Raw genomic sequence first — 18763 nt, 5'->3', positions numbered from 1 at the left:
CAATGGGGTATCAAAGTTTTACATAGAAATATATAGGAAAAGTCTTTGAAATTAAATCTTCTTCTCAAGAACCACTGGGCCAGAAAAAGTGAAGCTTATGTGGAAGCATTCTGGGGTAGTGTAAATTCTAAATTGTAGGAATCATGACCCCCGGGGGAAGGGCGGGGCCATTATGGGGATTCAAAGTTTTACATAGAAATATATAGGAAAAATCTTTGAAAATCTTCTTCTCAAGAACCAATGGGCCAGAAAAGCTGAAACTTATGTGGAAGCATCCTGGTGTAGTGTAGATTCTAAATTGTTCAAATCATAACCCCCGGGGGAAGGGCGGGGCCACAATGGGGTATCAAAGTTTTACATAGAAATATATAGGAAAAGTCTTTGAAATTAAATCTTCTTCTCAAGAACCACTGGGCCAGAAAAAGTGAAGCTTATGTGGAAGCATTCTGGGGTAGTGTAAATTCTAAATTGTAGGAATCATGACCCCCGGGGGAAGGGCGGGGCCATTATAGGGAATCAAAGTTTTACATAGAAATATATAGGAAAAATCTTTGAAGGAGGCTGGTGGGTCAACAATTTAATCCCAAATTAACCACCAGATTTAACTTATTTTTTTAGATACGGTATATTTAGCTGTCAACTATCATTTGGCAAAGAAAAAATTCATATATGTTAGTTTTAAAATTTTATCATTTTGTATCTCTTTATATGGAGCTCTCCTTTAAAAGGAGATTGAAATAGTCTAAAAATGGCTGCCACCCCTAGCCTCATTGAAAATCTTCTCAGGAACCACTGGGCCAAAAAAGCTGAAACATATGTGCCCATGGAAGGATCATGGGGTAGATTACAAAATGTCTAAATTATGATCAGTGGGGTAGGGTGGGGATGCATTATGTGTAACAAGAGGGAAATCTGGTAAGGAACAGAATGGTCAAAGCTTGTCAGGTGAGCGATGTGGCCCTTGGGCCTCTTGTTTTTCTCTATTAGTAGAAGCCTTAGTCATAATACATCTTTTCAAAATTAAGAAATTAATTGAATATAATCCATAGTAATTTTTATATTCATATGCATATTTAAAGAATAAAGGAAAATCAGACATTTTAAATGATTTTTTAAAGGAGCTAAAATATTGTCCGTGTACAGGTAATATATGTGGACTTAGCTTTGTTGTGAAAAAAAAAATGATCGGGTTCGTTCTTCATGAGATAAACATGTAAGCGATAAATTTAATTTTTCGAAGGTGATTTCACGCGATATCAACAATGATCAACATAGGATTATTTTTTGTGTGACCTAACAAAAATTATTTTTTTAACTTTTGAATTTTGATATCTTTGAAAAGAAAAAGACTTTGGGGATATAATTTGACGAAAGTTTAAACAATTTATGGACAATTATTTTTCAAGAAGAAAAACGAATATATATTTTTAGCGATTAGAATCGGACCAAGCGACTTTAAATATCTCAGGCACTTATTGGCTAAGAATCATCAAACTTTGTCAGTTGAGGCATCTTGGGTTTTAGGAGAATGTTGACCAAAAAATAGGTCACGGTGACCTACTTTTGAATATCTCAGGTACGTATTAGCTTAGAATCATCAAACTTTGTCAGTTTAGGCACCTTGGGTTTTTCGAAAACGTCGACCAAAAAGTAGGTCACTGTGCTCTACTTTTGACATTTTATGGCTATATTTAATTATATCTGGTACTTATTGGCTTGGAATCATCAAACTTTGTCAGTTGCGCAGTTATGATAAGGCTGTCCGAAGGTTTAAAATGCCTAAAAAATATATATTTTATTTTGAGCTAGAATTAAATTTTAATATATATTCCTTGTTTTTAATTACGTTTATAGATACCGGAGTTTTCAACCTATTTTACATAATAGTTTACTTGATAAACAACAATGTTTTACTTTTCAAGTTTCATTTTTGTGATGTCACATGACTATGTTGATCACTTGTTCACCAGACATAGATTTATGATATTCCTAATTCTTTCACAAAAACCGCTTCGGCACAAAGTGAAAAATAGTTTATGCAATATTTGATTGAGAAAATATACCCCCCCCCCCCCCCCCCTCATGCAAAGTTTGTTACTTTTTCATAGATCAATTCATCGTGATCTCTGGGACATAGAAAGTGCAAAAATTATCGTCTCGGGGAATTTAAAAACAGGTTAAATTTTTACACACGGACTACCCACAGGTGAAGTGTCATCAATGTAAACACCCAATTAACACCTCAATGCCAAGCCCCAGGTGTTCACTGTTTTCCAGGTAAGTTCAGGCTGCATCAATTTTACGCTTGATTGACTTGTAAACACACGAAATCAAAACTTCGAGAGATATAGGGTAAAATTCAATGAAATATGTGTAACGGGACCCATGGTTTGGTTCGAGAGATAGAGAACTTCGAGAAATAGAAGTTCGAGAGATCAGGAGTAAATTTGCTTAGTTATATAGAAGAAAAAAACGGGACTTGAGGTTCACTTCGAGAGATCGAGAACTTCGAGAGATCGGAGTTCGAGCCATCGAGAGTCACCTGTATTCCTTGTTTTTAATTACAGTCAACCTGAGATAATAGTTGAAACATGTTTTACTTTCAAGCATTTTTGTGATGTCACATGACTATGTTGATCACGTGACATAGATTTATGATATTCCTTTAGTTATATAGAAGAAAAAAACGGGACTTGAGGTTCACTTCGAGAGATCGAGAACTTCGAGAGATCGGAGTTCGAGCCATCGAGAGTCACCTGTATTCCTTGTTTTTAATTACAGTCAACCTGAGATAATAGATGTCTTTCAGGCACGTGACATAGATTTATGATATTCCTAATTCTTTCACAAAAAAGCGCTTCGGCACAAGTGAAAAATATATTTTATGAGAAATTTTTGTTACCAACATCTCTGGGACATAGAAGTGCAGGGGGCAGGTTAAATTTTTTTACTCGTTAAGCAATTTATACAAAAATGGAAAAACTACACACAATCCCCCAGCAAAATTCAGTTAGAGTACAAAAATCTCTTGTAGATTCAAACAGAATATCTTCAATTTGTCCTTGTTTATCACTTGTGCCAGTCCAATATAAACACGATTCATAAATTCTAACTCTGTCTACGGATGTATAAGGGGAGCATTTCACACATAATTTTTCGCTATTAATTAATTATGTGCATATCAGACAAGCAAAAGGAATAGGCATATTTAGATTTCATATATTCAACATCATATCCGCACACTCGAGCTTAAAAATCAATCCTAACACTTGAATTAAACAATAAGTCCCAAAAATAAATCTACATGCTATATAAAAATTATGACACTTTCCCCGTTATTGTAGCTCAAGTATGCAGTGACTTGACGTCATATTCTATTATGACGTCATATCTAGGTAGTTCATTGAGAAGTTACTACAGTTTGAACAGTTCGATACTTTACGGGCAGCCTTATCATAGCTGCGTGAGGCATCTTAGGGTTTCATTGAATGCCACAGTGACCTACTTTTGAATATCTCAGGTACTTATTGGCTTAGAATCATCAAATTTTGTCAGTTTAGGCATCTTGGGTTTTGGATAATGTAGACCAAAAAGTAGGTCACTGACCTACTTTTGACATTTGATGGCTATATTTAATTATCTCTGGTACTAATTGGCTTAGAATCGTCAAACTTTGTCAGATGATGCATCTTGGTTTTTCAGAGAATGTTGACCAAAAAGTAGGTCATGGTGACCTACTTTTGAATATCTCAGGTACTTATTTAATTAGAATCATCAGTCTTTGTCAATTACTGTATCTTGAGTTCTCAGAAAATTTCAATCAAAAGGTAGGTCACTGTGACCTACTTATGGTATTTTATAATTATATTATAATATCTTCAGTCTTAACTGGCTAAATATTATCAAACTTTGTAAGTTAATGCATTTCGGGTCTTATGATACAATAGAGTTGGAGGCTTCTAATAGAAGTGATAGATTGTACAATTTATCAGAAGAGCGATTCAAGGCCCTTGGGCCTCTTGTTATGTCATTTGTTTGTTTGTTGTTAAACTTCCTCCAAGAAATTTTTCATTCAAATGGAGATACCACCACTTGAAAAATAATGAGGACAAGTCAGATTATTACCCTAACCAAAATTTGAGATGTTTTGGGAGAAAATTGAAAAAGAGGCCACAATAGAAATTTGCTTTAATTGTAAGAAATATTCTTTTCAGGCATATGACTGCGGCAAGTCACAGTCAAACCAGCAGTAAACCTAAGGTCCCGCCCCCACCCAAGGCAGACACCCCCTACAAGATCCCGTATTTTGACTTTGATCAATCAGAAATTGTAGAGGGACCACCGGATGTAGATGAGGTAAGCTTTATTTTGTAATTATAACATTCAGTGTTATATCTCAATCATATTTGGCCTTTAATGCTCATGCAGATGTAAAGATTAAACAAATCATTATATATGGAAAATGGTTGTATCATTTTTAATGGGTTGATTATTTAATTTAGTCCTTGCAATGTTTAAAATAAATTCCGTGTTAGTGAATGAGAGAATGAAATACTAGAATATAATTTATGGAATTGTGAATAGTTGTTAAAATGTTTTGGAATGTTTGCTAAGTCAAGTGATATCAAAACAAAAGTAAAGGGGGAGGGTCCTTAAATCTAGAAGTAAAGTGTCAATTTCCTTTCAATCGCTTAATTATTTCATGATGACACCCATTTCTCTAACAGTTGTCGGAGGAAATCAGGCAGAAGGACGTGGTAGAGGAAATAATAGCCTCAGTCTGTAGCATACAGCGGTGCTAAATGTCCCGGGGACGAAAAACCCCAGAAAGAGGAGAGAAAGAAACACAGACAAGGAAAGTCCTACTCTCCAGACAAGTTAACAGACTCTGCTTCCACTAGAAAAACTGTCCAGTTTCAAGATATTCATGAGACTTCAGGTTAGAATGGAAATATTTTTCTGAGTTTCAGTTTCAGAAAACATTTTATTAATGTCTTGAAAATGTATCCTTTAAATATTACAAGGAAACTAGGATTTTAAGCAATTTATGAACAATTTAAGGGTAACTTGCAAAATGCAGGCAATTCGTGTTATCTCAGACCAAACTTAATGGGGTCAAGACAAAAACTTCAATATATGCCAGGACTCAAGCTATCAAGGTTGAAATACCTATCGAAAAATTTGTTGGGTATTTAACTCCTTTAACCTATCCATAGTACTGAGATATCCATGTTCAAGACTTAATTGTGATTTTATCCAGTAAAGTTTGACTTTGTAGAGTCAGAGTCTGAGGAGAGTGATTCTGAGGACTCGGGTGAGGAGCAGGACCACAGGAGGGACAGCTCTGAGACTGAGGAGTCAGAGGATGAGGACAGAACTCCTGGTGAGGAGTACGCCTACCCAGAGCAGGAGAAAAGGTAAACAGCGGCCTGTAATAGTTATACTCAATGTAAATTTACTTCCCCAAGGAAAGTTGTGCATGCCTTTTATATAAATACTGCAGTTACTGTGAAATCACTTTTTGAGTTGGGGGGGGGGGGGGGGGTATAAATGGGCCTACAAATTCATAACCTTGATAAAATACTAAAAGTTTAATATTTATCTCAAAGACACCAAGAAAACCAATTTTTTCCTTTTCTATACATGATGAGCCAATATTATTCCTTTCATTTTAGATCAAGTTGTGTCCAAGTTAAGAGAGCCAAAATTTATTCCCCACCTTCCCATGACCTTAGATTGAAATTTGACCAGGAAGAAGAAAAAGACCGAATGGAATACCAGCGACCTTGGCCTGACCTTGAAAATCTGTTTGGTGATGACCCAGAATACCAAAAATATCTGACTGACCTTGGCTCATACATGGCAATGCAGCTGGAGCAAGTTAAACAGTTCTCTCATGTAAGTTTGATATACAAAATGACTGGAATGTGGTTTTATTAAGATTGACTTGAGAATAAGGTTTAATCATTTCAAAATTAATATAACATTGATGGAACATGTTATGCAGATTTTGAAAAATACATTGTTTCAAATTTATATTCTTTATCTACATGTATCCTTAGATAATTTTACAGGGATTAATCTAGGTTTTTGGGGAAACTACCCTTTCTGGAGAAATTGGGAAAATTAGCCGGGGTCTAGGAACCACTCGAGAGAGTGCAGGGCCAGCCCTGCTTGGGGGGTAATTGAATTTCAGCATTTTTACTATCATTTAAAGCACATAAAGTAGCAAAGTAAAACCATTTTTCTCATATACAGAAAATTTTTTACTTTAAATTCTCATTTAATGAAAAATCTATCCCGCAGCAATGGCGCATGCGCATAAACACTTCCGAGTGGATACAGCGTCTGTAGCGACAAGGCGGAAATTCCGAATTTCATGGTTAAAAATTGCTGTGTTTACAAATGTATGAATGTCTATAATGCCGATGCTAGATCGAGAGGGGTTAGTTTCTTCCGTTTCCCAAAGAATAAGCGAAAGCGAAGAGTGTGGAGCAAAGCAGTCAACAGGGATAAGTGGGAACCAGGCGACCACACTTGGATCTGTTCCGAGCATTTTTTGCATGGGTGGCACGGAGATGATCCCAGTGATGATAATTACGCCCCCACTTTGTTTGCTTATAAAGACATAAGATCGGATGAAGACGTCAAAAGGGAAAAAAGGAGATTAGAACGTGAATCAACAAAGGTAAAGTCTTAATACTTGATAAATCATAAGGCCTACCCCGGCAATATTTATCGTATATGTGATCTTCACTGATCGATTTTTATATACTCCACATAAATAAAAAAAAAAGTCTTATCAATATATATTAAGGTACATGCACGGGAGTTGGAGGGTAGTTCAGTTGTGGTGAATATAAATTGAAGTGTAGGTATATAGTACGTACTGTACATGTATGATAAATTATAGGCATTGAGATAAATTCAGAAAATGTACATATTTTATAATCTTTTTTCGTCACAGTCAAAAGGGGTTGTTTGGGCGTTGGTGTGGGCATGAGGTACCTGTTTTCGTGTGTATCAAGTTACCAATACAAATTACAAATACCTACAATAAAGTTTTACTAATACAATTCAAATTATAATGTAATAATTAAATGCTTAATAAGGGGGGGGGGGTCAAATATCAAATTGTAAGAATCAAGTGTTGCATAAACAAATTTACACCACTATAAATAGCAAACTGAATAATTGGTGTGTTTATGTAATAATACATAGTACTTGAGTACTATTTATTCTAATGTTTAACAGTCTATTTTGTTGCTTGTGCATTTAAAATATTGATAATATATATGAATATAGAAAATATTCATTTAATAGGAAGAACAGTACAAGGAGGTTATCTAAAGAGAGGGAGATGGCAAGCCTTCATTTTTCGCTGCTGGCCCATGGATCATACTGTAGAGTAGAAAGGCTGTAGATATCGATCATGAAGATCTTTCTGCCATCACAACAGATGATGTTAACATTCATCTCACATCTGATTCAAGTGAGACTACCACTATACATTTGTAACATCTAAATGGTATAATCATTAATTTGAATACCGGGTACATAGATAACTTATAAATGGTCATCAATTGACATTTGAGTTTTTGTGAGATGAACATTTTTTTAGTATACCCTCAATAATACAAGTAAATTTATGTAATTCCAAATGAAAATATAATATATTACAAAGGATGAATATTGCTGCAATATTTATAGTTACATAATAACAAATCCTAGGTATACAGTGTGAAGAAGACCCCCTACTTCATGAAAACAGGGAGCTAAGACAAGAGGTCAGTCGACTAAGAGCAGAACTTGGCAAGCATAAGTGGGGTGTGGAACGCATCAAAGACGACGATGGAATGACAAAGTTCTACACAGGATTACCGTCATTTGCCATCTTTTTGTGGCTGTTCAAGTAAAAGAATATTTAAAGGCCAACAATAAAAAATGATTTGTTTGATGTACTCCGACCTTCCCGTCAAAATCGCCCCTACCCAATCCTTGTTTTCAGTACTTTAAATTTTAGTGTTTTTTTTTTATTTTTGGGTGGGGGATTGGTTTTCAGGAAAATAAAAATTGTTTCAATTTAAAGAGGATTTATAATTTCCTTAAGATGCTTTTTTCTTGCTTTGACAGAACATTTTAAAGCAATGGATATTAAATCTGTCTTATCCAGAGTAATAAGAAAACATCAATAAATATGATTACTATATACCCCCCACTTGAAAAAGTCTTTGGTTTTTTTGACAATAAATTGTTAGATGCTGCAAAACAAAAACAAAAACAAAAACAAAACCTACCTATACCCACCTTGAAAAATGTGGATCAGAGTACATAAAACAAAAATATTTTACTGATGGCCTTAGAAACAAATTATAAAGTAGGAATGTCAACAATGTTTGAGTACCCAACTTCATGCAGGGCTTAATGGTCATACTGATCATTAAGTGACTAGTTATTTTTAAAATGAGCTGCCTACTCTTTAAAAATTTGCCATTATAAAAGTTATATAATTTCTAAATTCAATTTAAAATTTAATAAGATGATTTGACCTCATTTTTAGCTCTACTGGTCAGAGACCAGAAGAGCTTATGCGATAGTAAGGGGTCCGTCGTCCGTCCGTCTGTCTGTCTGTCTGTCCGTCTGTCTGTAAACAATTTTTCAAAACGCTACTCCTCCTACAGTTTTGGTCCGTGTTTCAATATAACTTGGCACACAAGTAGACTACACTAAGATACATAAAATAGTGCATTGGATTTTAATTTCGATGAACGATGTTGCCATGGTTACTCAAAATTGAATTTTCTTTGAAATTCCTTTAAAACGCTAGTCATCCGACAGTTTTGGTCTGATGGTAATGGCTTCTTTTCTCATCATTTATTATAAGTACAAACCAGTAGAGCTACAGTCTCGACAGAGACTTCTGGTTTCTGTTTGCATCTGATAATCTATTTTAAAAATATTTTAGCCAGAAAACTTTTTTAGAGTAGGCTTGCATATTATGTCAGCAATTCACTTTATAAAATATTTAAATGATTTCTTAAATTATTAATCATTGCAGCTACCTTGCACCTAAATGCTCAAGGATGAACTATTGGAGGGGACAGGGCCAAACTACATCTACAGATAGAGTGCGAATGTCTTCATCATATCTCAGCCCCATTGATCAGTTTTTTGCAGTTTTAATGAGATTGAAAGTAGGTCTTTACATCCAAGATATTTTTCAGAAAGATTCCAAATCAGTTGTGCCTCATTTTCCATGATATTTACTACTTGGATTAGTTTACTACATGCTGAACTAAAGTTTCTAAATCCCTTCCCAAGCAAAGACATCATCAACAGGACCATGCCAGAATCATTTAAAGTAAAGTATCCATCAACTAGAGTTATTATTGATTGCACTGAACTGTTTATTCAAAGTTCAAGTAGCCTTTTAAATCAAAGTTTGACATTCTCTAGTTATAAACACCATACCACTGTCAAATTTTTGGTTGGCCTTTTATTAGCCCCTCCGGTGTCATCACATTTGTTTCTGAGGGATGGCCGGGCAAAACATCAGATCGTCAACTAACAGAGAATTGTGGGCTGATCAGTTTGCTTGAGCCAGGTGACAGTGTAATGGCTGACAAGGGATTCACAATTGCCGATTTGTTGGAAAAACAGCAGTGTTTTCTAAACATCCCACCATTCAGAGGTATGATGCAATTAGTTTGAAATTAATAGTACATGTATGTATAAACATGCATATATTATTAAATTTAACACATATTGACTGAGGCTGGTAGCAAATTTGAAAGTGCTAAAATAGTGTTTTTATTTTATTCAGTAACATTCAGTAGGTCATATGTACCCCATGCAATATCTATTGTAGTGCTAGCAAATCTTCAAGTAGCCATGATTGTGACACTTTTTTTTCTATGATGTATATTTTCTTTACTGAAGTTGTAGCGGTATTATTACGTTAGAATAAGAAGATGACAATTTGTATCGGGAAGAGGGGGCATCATATTGGTGAAGGACAGATTATTTCCAAAATGATCAAAACAGTCTTTTTTCTTCACTTAATTACAAAGTCTGACAATAAAATTTAGAACCATGCATTTTTAGGAAATTAAGTCAAAAAAATATGTAATTCAACAAATACATCTCCAGTCCTGCATGTCAGAAAATCTTCCTTTTTATTTTAGGTAATGTGAATCAATTTTCTACTGATGATGTCTACAGGACGCAAGAAATTGCACAGCTCCGTATTCATGTGGAGAGGAGTATTGGACGGGTAAAGAATTTCCACATTTTGGAAGGAGTGATCCCCCTTAATATTGTGCCTCTCATAAGCAAAATTTTTCAAGTTTGTTGTTGGTTAACAAATTTGGATTTCCCGATGGTTGATGGAAAGAAACCAACTACAGAAGAGTCTTGAGTAAGTACTAAAAAACAATATTTTACTAAACAAATATATTTAACATTTTACATTAAAGTTTAGTAATTTCAAATTGAATACACATATATTTCAATAATTTTACAAGAGTGGAAAAATATGCCTCATGTAAAATTCAACTAATTTGGGTAGCATGTCTTTTACGTATTGTTCATCGAAGTAAATTCTCTCGATGAAAATGTTGTCTGACTTAGCTGCCGTCCATACCACAAAGTCCACCCAAGGAAGCCCAATGATGGCCATCTCACCCTGAACCTGTGCATAGTATTTGTGTGATTTCTTTAATGTTGGGCCCAATTCACTGAGTTCAAGACAAAACTGTTTTGAATTCATTGACATAATATCAGATATTCCCAACAGTGTTATCTTTATGAGAGTTACATTTTGTCCTGAGATGGAGAAGGGATATTTAATTTCTAGCAGTCCAGTGCTTTCATTATCAACCACTCTCCCATCACTGGTAGCCCCTAGAAAAGAATGTGTCGAGCATAAAGTAAGACCAGATGTCTGTACGTCAGTTTCCAATTGAATAGCTCTTTTGATCTGTAGGTAGTCTTCCTTTGCGTCCATCTCATGGTCAATTCCCCACTGCACTGCGAGAGGTAACCTAGAGTATCTGAAATTGTAGAAACTGGTTTTTAATTTCTGAAATCAGCATTTACAAAAAGTATTTAATTGTTTTATCTAAAAAAAAAAAGTTGATGTTAGTTTTGTGATGCAATGTGCTACATGTATTTAGAAAGTTAAAAAAAAAACAAATTAAATTACTTGTTTAGATTTGATCCATACAAAATCTGTTGGATTAGGGATGTAGGTTTGTCTCCCGATTGAAGAACATCACCAAAGATAGAACTTGTGATCCGTCCAAGATGAAGTTTTTTCCATAGATCACTAAGTCTTTGTGCTCTTGTGTGTTCTTCAATGTAGTCTACTAAGTTTTGGTCAATCATAGGTGGTGGGACTGCAAAATTGCACAAAAATGCCCTTATTAATATAACTTACAATTGATGATTGCACTGAATGTAACTTTTTTTTTTACTATCATCTGTATGGTAATTATTGTAATATTTATAAATGAGTATATTTCATGACTCACCATTGCTTTGAGAGAATATCATTTTTTCCATTTTCAGGTGGAGTGGATGGACCAATGTTTCCACCTCCATTTCATTGTCCACTGCAGTTGGTGCTCCAGAGTCAGGAATGTTCCATAAATGTGCCATACCTAAATATTTCAAACAATTTTTTATGATTATTGTGGGGGTTTTTTACCAAGACCAAAATTTAGATTTTTTTTAAACTTGTAAATATCACTATCACTTTAATGATTTAATGTCTCATACAATTATGTCTGTTCATCATATCAATAAATATAAACTTGCAATATTATTTGAATTAAAAGGCTTAGAACATGAGCAAGCTGTTTTTAAAATAGGAAACATTGTGTTTCACTTTTTCCATCGATACCTGTTTGAGGGAAAATGACTTTTAATTCTGAAAGCTGCTGCAATGACCAGTCTATGTCATTTTCCTTATCCTCTGAATGTCGAGGGTCAAATTTCGCCATTGCAGAGCCATGTGGTAGAGAAACGGTTGCTGCAGCATTGTCCTCACCTGTCTTTTCTATTTGGGCACGAGGCTTTGATAGATTCAGATTGCTAATTGGGGTTGGTTTCTGGTTAACCGACCTTGGCATCTTCCACGTGCATAGAGTTGAGGTACAGCTCTGGGATGACGTAAAGATGCCATTGCATATTGCAAAAAGCAATCCACCAATATGGCTGCAGGCTTGAGCTAACCTACAGTAAAATGATGATGAAAAAAATATTTATAAATTTAATTATTCTTAAGTGTATAGAAGTTTTACAATTAATTAGAGTTGCTAAAATGGAGAAATCAAAAGATCAGTGTCAGATTAAAAAACTAAATTCAAATAGTTTAGGTGGTGGGGGAATCAAGAGCCCCAAAAATTCTTGTGCAACAAAATTTAATACTCAGAGATTTAATGTGGTACAGGAGACCTTATTAACTGGTATTTGAAATGTTTTTTATGAATAAAAAGGGAAATAAAAGCTATTAACAGTGTTATAATACATCAGTATTAATGAATAATTAAATTTCAATCAACAATTTAGTTTTGAGGAGGAGGGGAGGGGCCTTGATGAAAACTATCTTTAATGTAGTATTTTGTCAAACACTGATCTTTTGACCATTCTCCTAGCCTAAGTGTAACACTTAAAATACTTACCCAATGGGACACTGGCAATATGCATAGTCCACTTTGTGTGTGCTGCCAATGTTTGTCATACAAAGATAAACCTGATACCTCTGCTTTTTCATAGATGCCAAGCAAAAGGCCTTGACATAGACTGTTGTGTCATCAATCTACATGTAAAACACAAAGTAACAATCTAAATACAATGGCATAATTATTAATACTGTATTGGTTGTAGCTGAAGATAATACACACATATATATACTATATTATTGAAATAAAAAGGACAAAATCACTTAATAAATCTAAAGAATCAGTATTACTTACGTTGGCAATACTTAATTCTTGGATGTCCCCTGCATCAAAATGTTTCAGAGACTTGTCCAGTCCTTTAAAGTTTTGAACACTCTGACCTCCCTGCCTTGTCCTTGAGATCATAAACTCATACAAAGAGGAAAAAGAAAGGGCAGATGGTTTCACATGACTTGATGGACCTATCAGCTGGTAAGAAACTTTGTTGAATGGTGGCAAGTTTTCTTTGAACTGCGTAAGTGTAGGATCAGAGGAAGAAAATACCTCAACAGTGGGACACAGGGCATCTGTACTTGTGCTGCTTGCAAGAATATCGCAAATCAGATCATCTTTTTTCTTCTTCTTACAATCAATACCCAGATCTAAAGCTATTGTTTTCAAAATGCCTATATTTGTTTTCTTTAAATGCTCCAGCGTCGCCATACTTTTAGACGCGCATGGTAACTAATGTAAACTTGGCAACGATAAACAGGAAGTTCGACTTAATTTTAAAAATATCAAGAAAATATTTTTTTGAAAAAAATATAACAGTTTATTTATTTAACACAAAATTATAGTTAAAATCTGAAACATGTTTTTATACATTTTCGACGCGGTTCGCTTCACGCTCGTATCCACTCGGAAGTAGTTGTGCGCATGTCTGCATATATTATTAAAGGGGTCTATTCTGTTTTTAGGAAGGAAAAATTATATTTGAGGTTTTTATTATTGTAAGGGGAATATTTTACTCATCAAAAGGGGAAAATAAGTTCCTGAGGGGAAATTTTCTCTAGGGGAAAAACACCCATTATCGATAGTAAATATGCCCTAGATTAATCCCTGTTTTATGTCAATATATGATTTCCTCCAACAGAACTTTGATCAGTACTGTGAAGTGGTGGACAAGAGTAAAGCCTTGGACATTGATGAATCCATGGCCAGACATGAGTGGTCCACAGAAGAATTCAATCATGTTCTACCAACCTTCACAGAAATGGTCAGACCTGCTTTCTGCATAATATCTGTTTATCATGAGAAGAATTTTTAAAATATTTTCAGAATTATGATGCATTAATAATTTTATGTTTTGTTGCTAAGCTGGTAATCTCAGTCATAGAATGATATTATCCCCTCATGCAAATAGTTGCGGAGGGGATATAGCATCGCAAATGTGCGTATGTGTGTGTGTGTGTGTTAGTGTGTTCGTTACACTTTGTGGGCAAGATTAACAGAAAACCTTTGCTAACCACGCTCAGCGTTTACAAACTTATGTGAAAATATAAAAAGATGAAGCCTATTCATTTTCAAGTTCATTGTTAAATTATTTCTTCTGATATCGCGTTTCACTGTCTCGAAACCCTGACATTTTATGTACGAGTTGACAATAATCATTTCTGCAAGGGAACCAATTTAAGAACCAGTTTGAAAGCTTAAAAGTATCTATGTTATGGCTCCCCCCCCCCTTAACCACTTTGCATTTTGTAAAAATGGATCAACAACAACACACCCACTAATAATTTTGTCAAAAGTAGGGGAGTTGGTCCTAATGTTGTGGGTTTGAATCCCTTCGTGGGACATGGAGACTGGTCCTTCGAATAAATCCGTGTAACTAAAGGCCCATGTCCCAACAAATGCTGGCACAAAAAGATCCCTCACTGCTCAATGGTCGTAAGTCCCTATTATAGGAAAGAATGTGCAGCTCTCCACCGGCAAGCCTTCATATGAGCAAAAAATTCCTGAGAGGGACAATAAACAAAATACATTGTACTATCAATCTTTAACATGTTTAACGTCCCTCTGGAGAATTTATCTCTTGTGAGATGTTGCCATTAGGCGAGGGGATGCTCCGCTCAGCGGTGCCCTTGTATTTTGCATTTTTTGGGCAGAAGCACTTTTTTTTCAAATCTTAAGTCTAAATTTGTAGAAGTAACAGCTTTCTTTTAACGTCTGTAGGTAAAGGAGATGCGGAAGATGACTGTGAAGAGGAGATGTGCGATGGTTCTGGTGATAAGCTCTAGCTTCAGGGACTCCTGTCTCCCCTACCCCCAGGAGATCATCAGCAAGACCCACCATAAGCTGCCCATTATAGCCATCAAATGAAACGAAGATCTGCTTACTATTATCAAGGTATTCAATGAGGAAAAGGAAACAATTCTTAGATTTTTAAAAAGAATTTGATTGAATTTGCAACTAAATTTCAGAAATTCTTTATTTGGTAAGGATTTGGAAATATCTCCCCCTCCACAAAAAAACATGAAATTTAGTGTTTTTAAATTATTTGGAAATGTCTTTTATCAGGGTGCAGCAAAAAAAACTGGAGGACTATTCTAAATCTGTGGAAGAATTTGTGGAACATTTGTCTTTCCTGTCTAAGATGATGTCTGAAATCACAGCTCTTGATAAGGAGTTCCTGATTGTGAAAAAAGTTGTTCACCATTGCCAAGGATTTCTTTGTAAAGATTGAACCAGAAGACCTGGCCTTACACCAGACACTGGGTCCAAGTTTCCGGGGCTGAAAGTAAGAGAGTTAGACTTGCTTTCTGTCTGGAAAAGCCAATTATATAAACTGATTGGTGATGGGGAAAAAATGAAAAATACTCATCAAGTATCCAATAATGTTTTTATTAAAATTAGATGTTGTGATCAATATCTTTGTTGAAAGAAAGAATCAATTTGTCATTTTTTTTATTCTTGACGAAAATGGTGTATGATTGAAATCTGTAAACAAGTACAGTAAAACTTGGCTATAACAAAGTCGCCGGAACCTCTGAAATTACTTCGCTATATCCGTAATTCATTATCACAGGCACTTGTTTCAGGAATAAATTTTAACCTATAGTATAATAATAACACAAGGTATCTAACTCCAAATTGCACGGAGTACCCTCCTCCCTTAGAATCGCGCTCATTTACACTTTCAGAGAAAAGGCAGTGGCAAACTGTTGAATACCTGTGTCATCTACGATAATTTATCTACACAACCGTATATGACTTGCTTGTCTTTGTTTTCTTTAATCTCCATAAACAGCGTCAAATCTCTACTCGTCGAGTAGAAAAGTCGAACTAAACCATAAAACGGTATGTGCTAATCTCGTGGCAAAGAGAAAAATTAAAGAATGCCTGGGTTTAAAAATTCAATCCCAGATTTTAAATATTGCATTGAATAAACAAAATTTCATAGTGTCCTATTTTCCATAAAAACACTACAATGTTTTTTCGATGCAATTTGGAAACAGATTTTTAGCCAATCAAATTCGAGGTCTAATTCTTTGCCTGAGACTAGAACATACCATTCTATGGCTGAGTTTCACTTTCCACTCGGTGAGCAGAGTCTTGAAACTGATAATGTGTAGATAAATTATCATAGAAGACATAGGTAAAAACAGTTTACCCATGCATTTCCTCTGAAAGTGTAAATGAGCGCAATTCTAAGGGAGGTGGATACTTGTTGTAAATCCGAGTTAGATACCTTGTGTTATTATTATACTATGGGTCAAAAATTTATAGCAGAAACAAGTGCCTGTGTGCGTTACATCCAAATAAGGACTTCATTAAATTTATTTAGCTGGGGATCCAAGATAACTACTGTAAACCAATTATTATACGCGTCATTTTTTATTCGCGACTGACCGCCAGAGAACTTATCCGCGACGATTTATTTCCGCGAACAAGTGGTCACATTTTTTTTTATTTCCACGAGTATTTTTGAATCCAATAAAAATTTTATATCCGCCCATAAACTAGGTAAAATAGTAGCGTGAGGTCTGCTTACGCATTGTTCAAGACATTCTGTGCATTGCGTCCATTTAAAATCTTACATCCGCCCCTAAAGTAGATAAAATCTTTACCATGAGTATACTTCATACGCATTTTCACAACGCTCTTGAAACAAAATCGGGGTAAAATCTAGGAAATTAAAATTGATTTCAAACTCTCAATTGCAAAAAAGCCTCATACTAATTGGGTAATCGACGCTTTCTAAGATCTACACAGCCAAGGGGCAATTATTATAAATGGTTTGGACAGAGCAGGACTGTGCCATAATTAGCCGTAATTAACCAGGCTATCTCTGACCCGTCTGTTACAATAAATGAACAATAATAACACAAGCTGAAATGAATCATTTTTAGACAAATAGTTTTAGATTTGCCATTCGTTTTTATTTTTTCTGAATGTTTGTAATTAAATTTCAACTGCTTCGTGTAACCTTACAGTAAAGTTTTTCCGTGATTACTTGTTGAAAAACTAGAAAGGTATTGAAACTCTAAATAAATCATGATATAGGAATATAATGAACAACTGATTCGCGACGATAAATATCCGCGAGCAGAGGTTACTCGCGGAACTCGCGGATATTTATCGCACGCGTATAATACTTGGTTTACAGTAAGGTGAATTCACAATGTCCGCGTTTGTACTAAAAAAGTTTTACTGTATATTTTGTATGCTAAAAGACGCATTGCTTTTTGGGGCACGATACTGTGCAAGTAGTACTAATCCCAAATATAAAAATTTTGTAGAATGCCATTCTGGTAGGAGAAGCCAAGAAAGATAAAAAAATCTGTAAATTTAGCCAGGACTTGGACACTCTCATCTATAAGATTCGTACCAAACTGATGGAGGTCAAAAACCGAGTACTTGACCCAGATCTCCTCAGCACTGACATATAGTAGTGGCTGCTCTGAGTAAGCTCGACTCGATTCAGAGCGAGGTGAGCTCTCAGTAAACAAAAGCGAGGAGCTATGCAAGCTATCAAGAGGGATTCGGAAGCTCACTGTAAGACTCCAAGAGGGGCATGTATGGAGAGTAAGTATGGTTTTGGTTGTACATCTACCTTTTTGCAACAATTTGACTGCAGTTTTTTCAAAGATAGATTATCTCATAAATCAAACAATTTTCAGTGCATACTCAAAGATTTCATTGGATCCTTTGTTGCAAATATCAAAATTATTTTTCTGATTCTAGACGTGAAGTATGGTAAATTTGTGCATTGTTTCATCATCAGTTCTTGCGTTTGTTAGTTTTAATATTTATTATTTATGTCATGTTTTAAAATGTTATTCTTACTTTTATTGTAAACTTACATTTTCTTCAGTGTATTCATTACATGTATACATGCATAATTTTGGTGTTAAAAAACTAGAACATATATTACCAATAATAATTATTTATATGCTTTTAAAAATTTCATATTAAAAAAGAATTAGTGGATGTAAACAATTCATGTCAATTAAGAAATTACTTTCCCTTCATTATAACTCTTCAGTATACATGTAAAATATTGAATTTTTTTTCTAGGGAGTATATGTTAATGGATCACTATGACAGTCAAAGTGCCACTGAGATTCAGGCTGACCTTTCTGACATTAAACGTGACCTGACCTTGAGACAGTTGCTATAGCAATTCCAGGAGGAATGGGACAGCCACACCATTTGATTCTCTACAAGTGGAGCTACTACACATAAATGTTAATAGAGTCACCCAGACAGTTTATATGTTGGAAAAAGGTGAATACATTTTTTAAAATTTGTTTTTATGATTACATTTTGAGTTTTGTGGACATTATTATTCCCATTTCTAAGATTATGTTCTAAATTATAATAATTTTGTTCATATTATGAAACTTATGAAAATTATGATGTTAATTTTATAAAAAAAAAAAAAAAAATACCAGAGCAATTTTTTTTTACAAGTTTTGCTTTGAACCAAATAATTGGATTGTCAGAAATTGGAAACTCTGTCTTAACAAAGAACCCACTGATTATTTATCTAAAATGGCATTGTATTCTGATTTCTGTGTTAGGTTTACCCTCTACCAAAC

General features: G+C 34.8%; 1 protein-coding gene and 1 pseudogene across 1 annotated transcript; one reads left to right on the top strand and one right to left on the bottom strand.

The window, feature by feature from the left end:
- The first annotated feature begins 6379 nt into the window (after window positions 1–6379).
- Window positions 6380–11656, top strand: LOC134275965 (uncharacterized; annotated as a pseudogene).
- LOC134275964 (uncharacterized) lies at window positions 10434–13385 on the bottom strand. Its single transcript, XM_062758245.1, has 6 exons — window positions 12978–13385; window positions 12684–12820; window positions 11903–12234; window positions 11532–11660; window positions 11204–11396; window positions 10434–11051 (listed from the first exon to the last, which is right to left on the bottom strand). The coding sequence occupies exons 1-6, from the start codon at window positions 13383–13385 to the stop codon at window positions 10517–10519; spliced, it is 1734 nt and encodes a 577-aa protein (XP_062614229.1). The 3' UTR covers window positions 10434–10516.
- Between the last annotated feature and the right edge of the window lie 5378 nt (window positions 13386–18763).

This window comes from Saccostrea cucullata, unplaced genomic scaffold (assembly GCF_032062105.1).
Source record: "Saccostrea cucullata isolate Sc308-1 unplaced genomic scaffold, CSIRO_AGI_Scuc_v1 ctg3276, whole genome shotgun sequence".
Taxonomy (NCBI): Eukaryota; Metazoa; Mollusca; class Bivalvia; order Ostreida; family Ostreidae; genus Saccostrea; species Saccostrea cuccullata.
The sequence above is the reverse complement of the archived record's forward strand: the minus strand, read 5'-3'. Positions and strand labels throughout refer to the sequence as shown.

Excerpts from the sequence above, each read along its gene's own strand:
- LOC134275964 (XM_062758245.1), bottom strand. The coding sequence starts at position 13,385 with ATGGCGACGCTGGAGCATTTAAAGAAAACAAATATAGGCATTTTGAAA. Across the intron at positions 12,235-12,683 it reads TATTGCCAGTGTCCCATTGG|GTTAGCTCAAGCCTGCAGCC; the intron begins GTAAGTATTTTA and ends ATTTTACTGTAG. Across the intron at positions 11,052-11,203 it reads TATGGATCAAATCTAAACAA|ATACTCTAGGTTACCTCTCG; the intron begins GTAATTTAATTT and ends CTACAATTTCAG.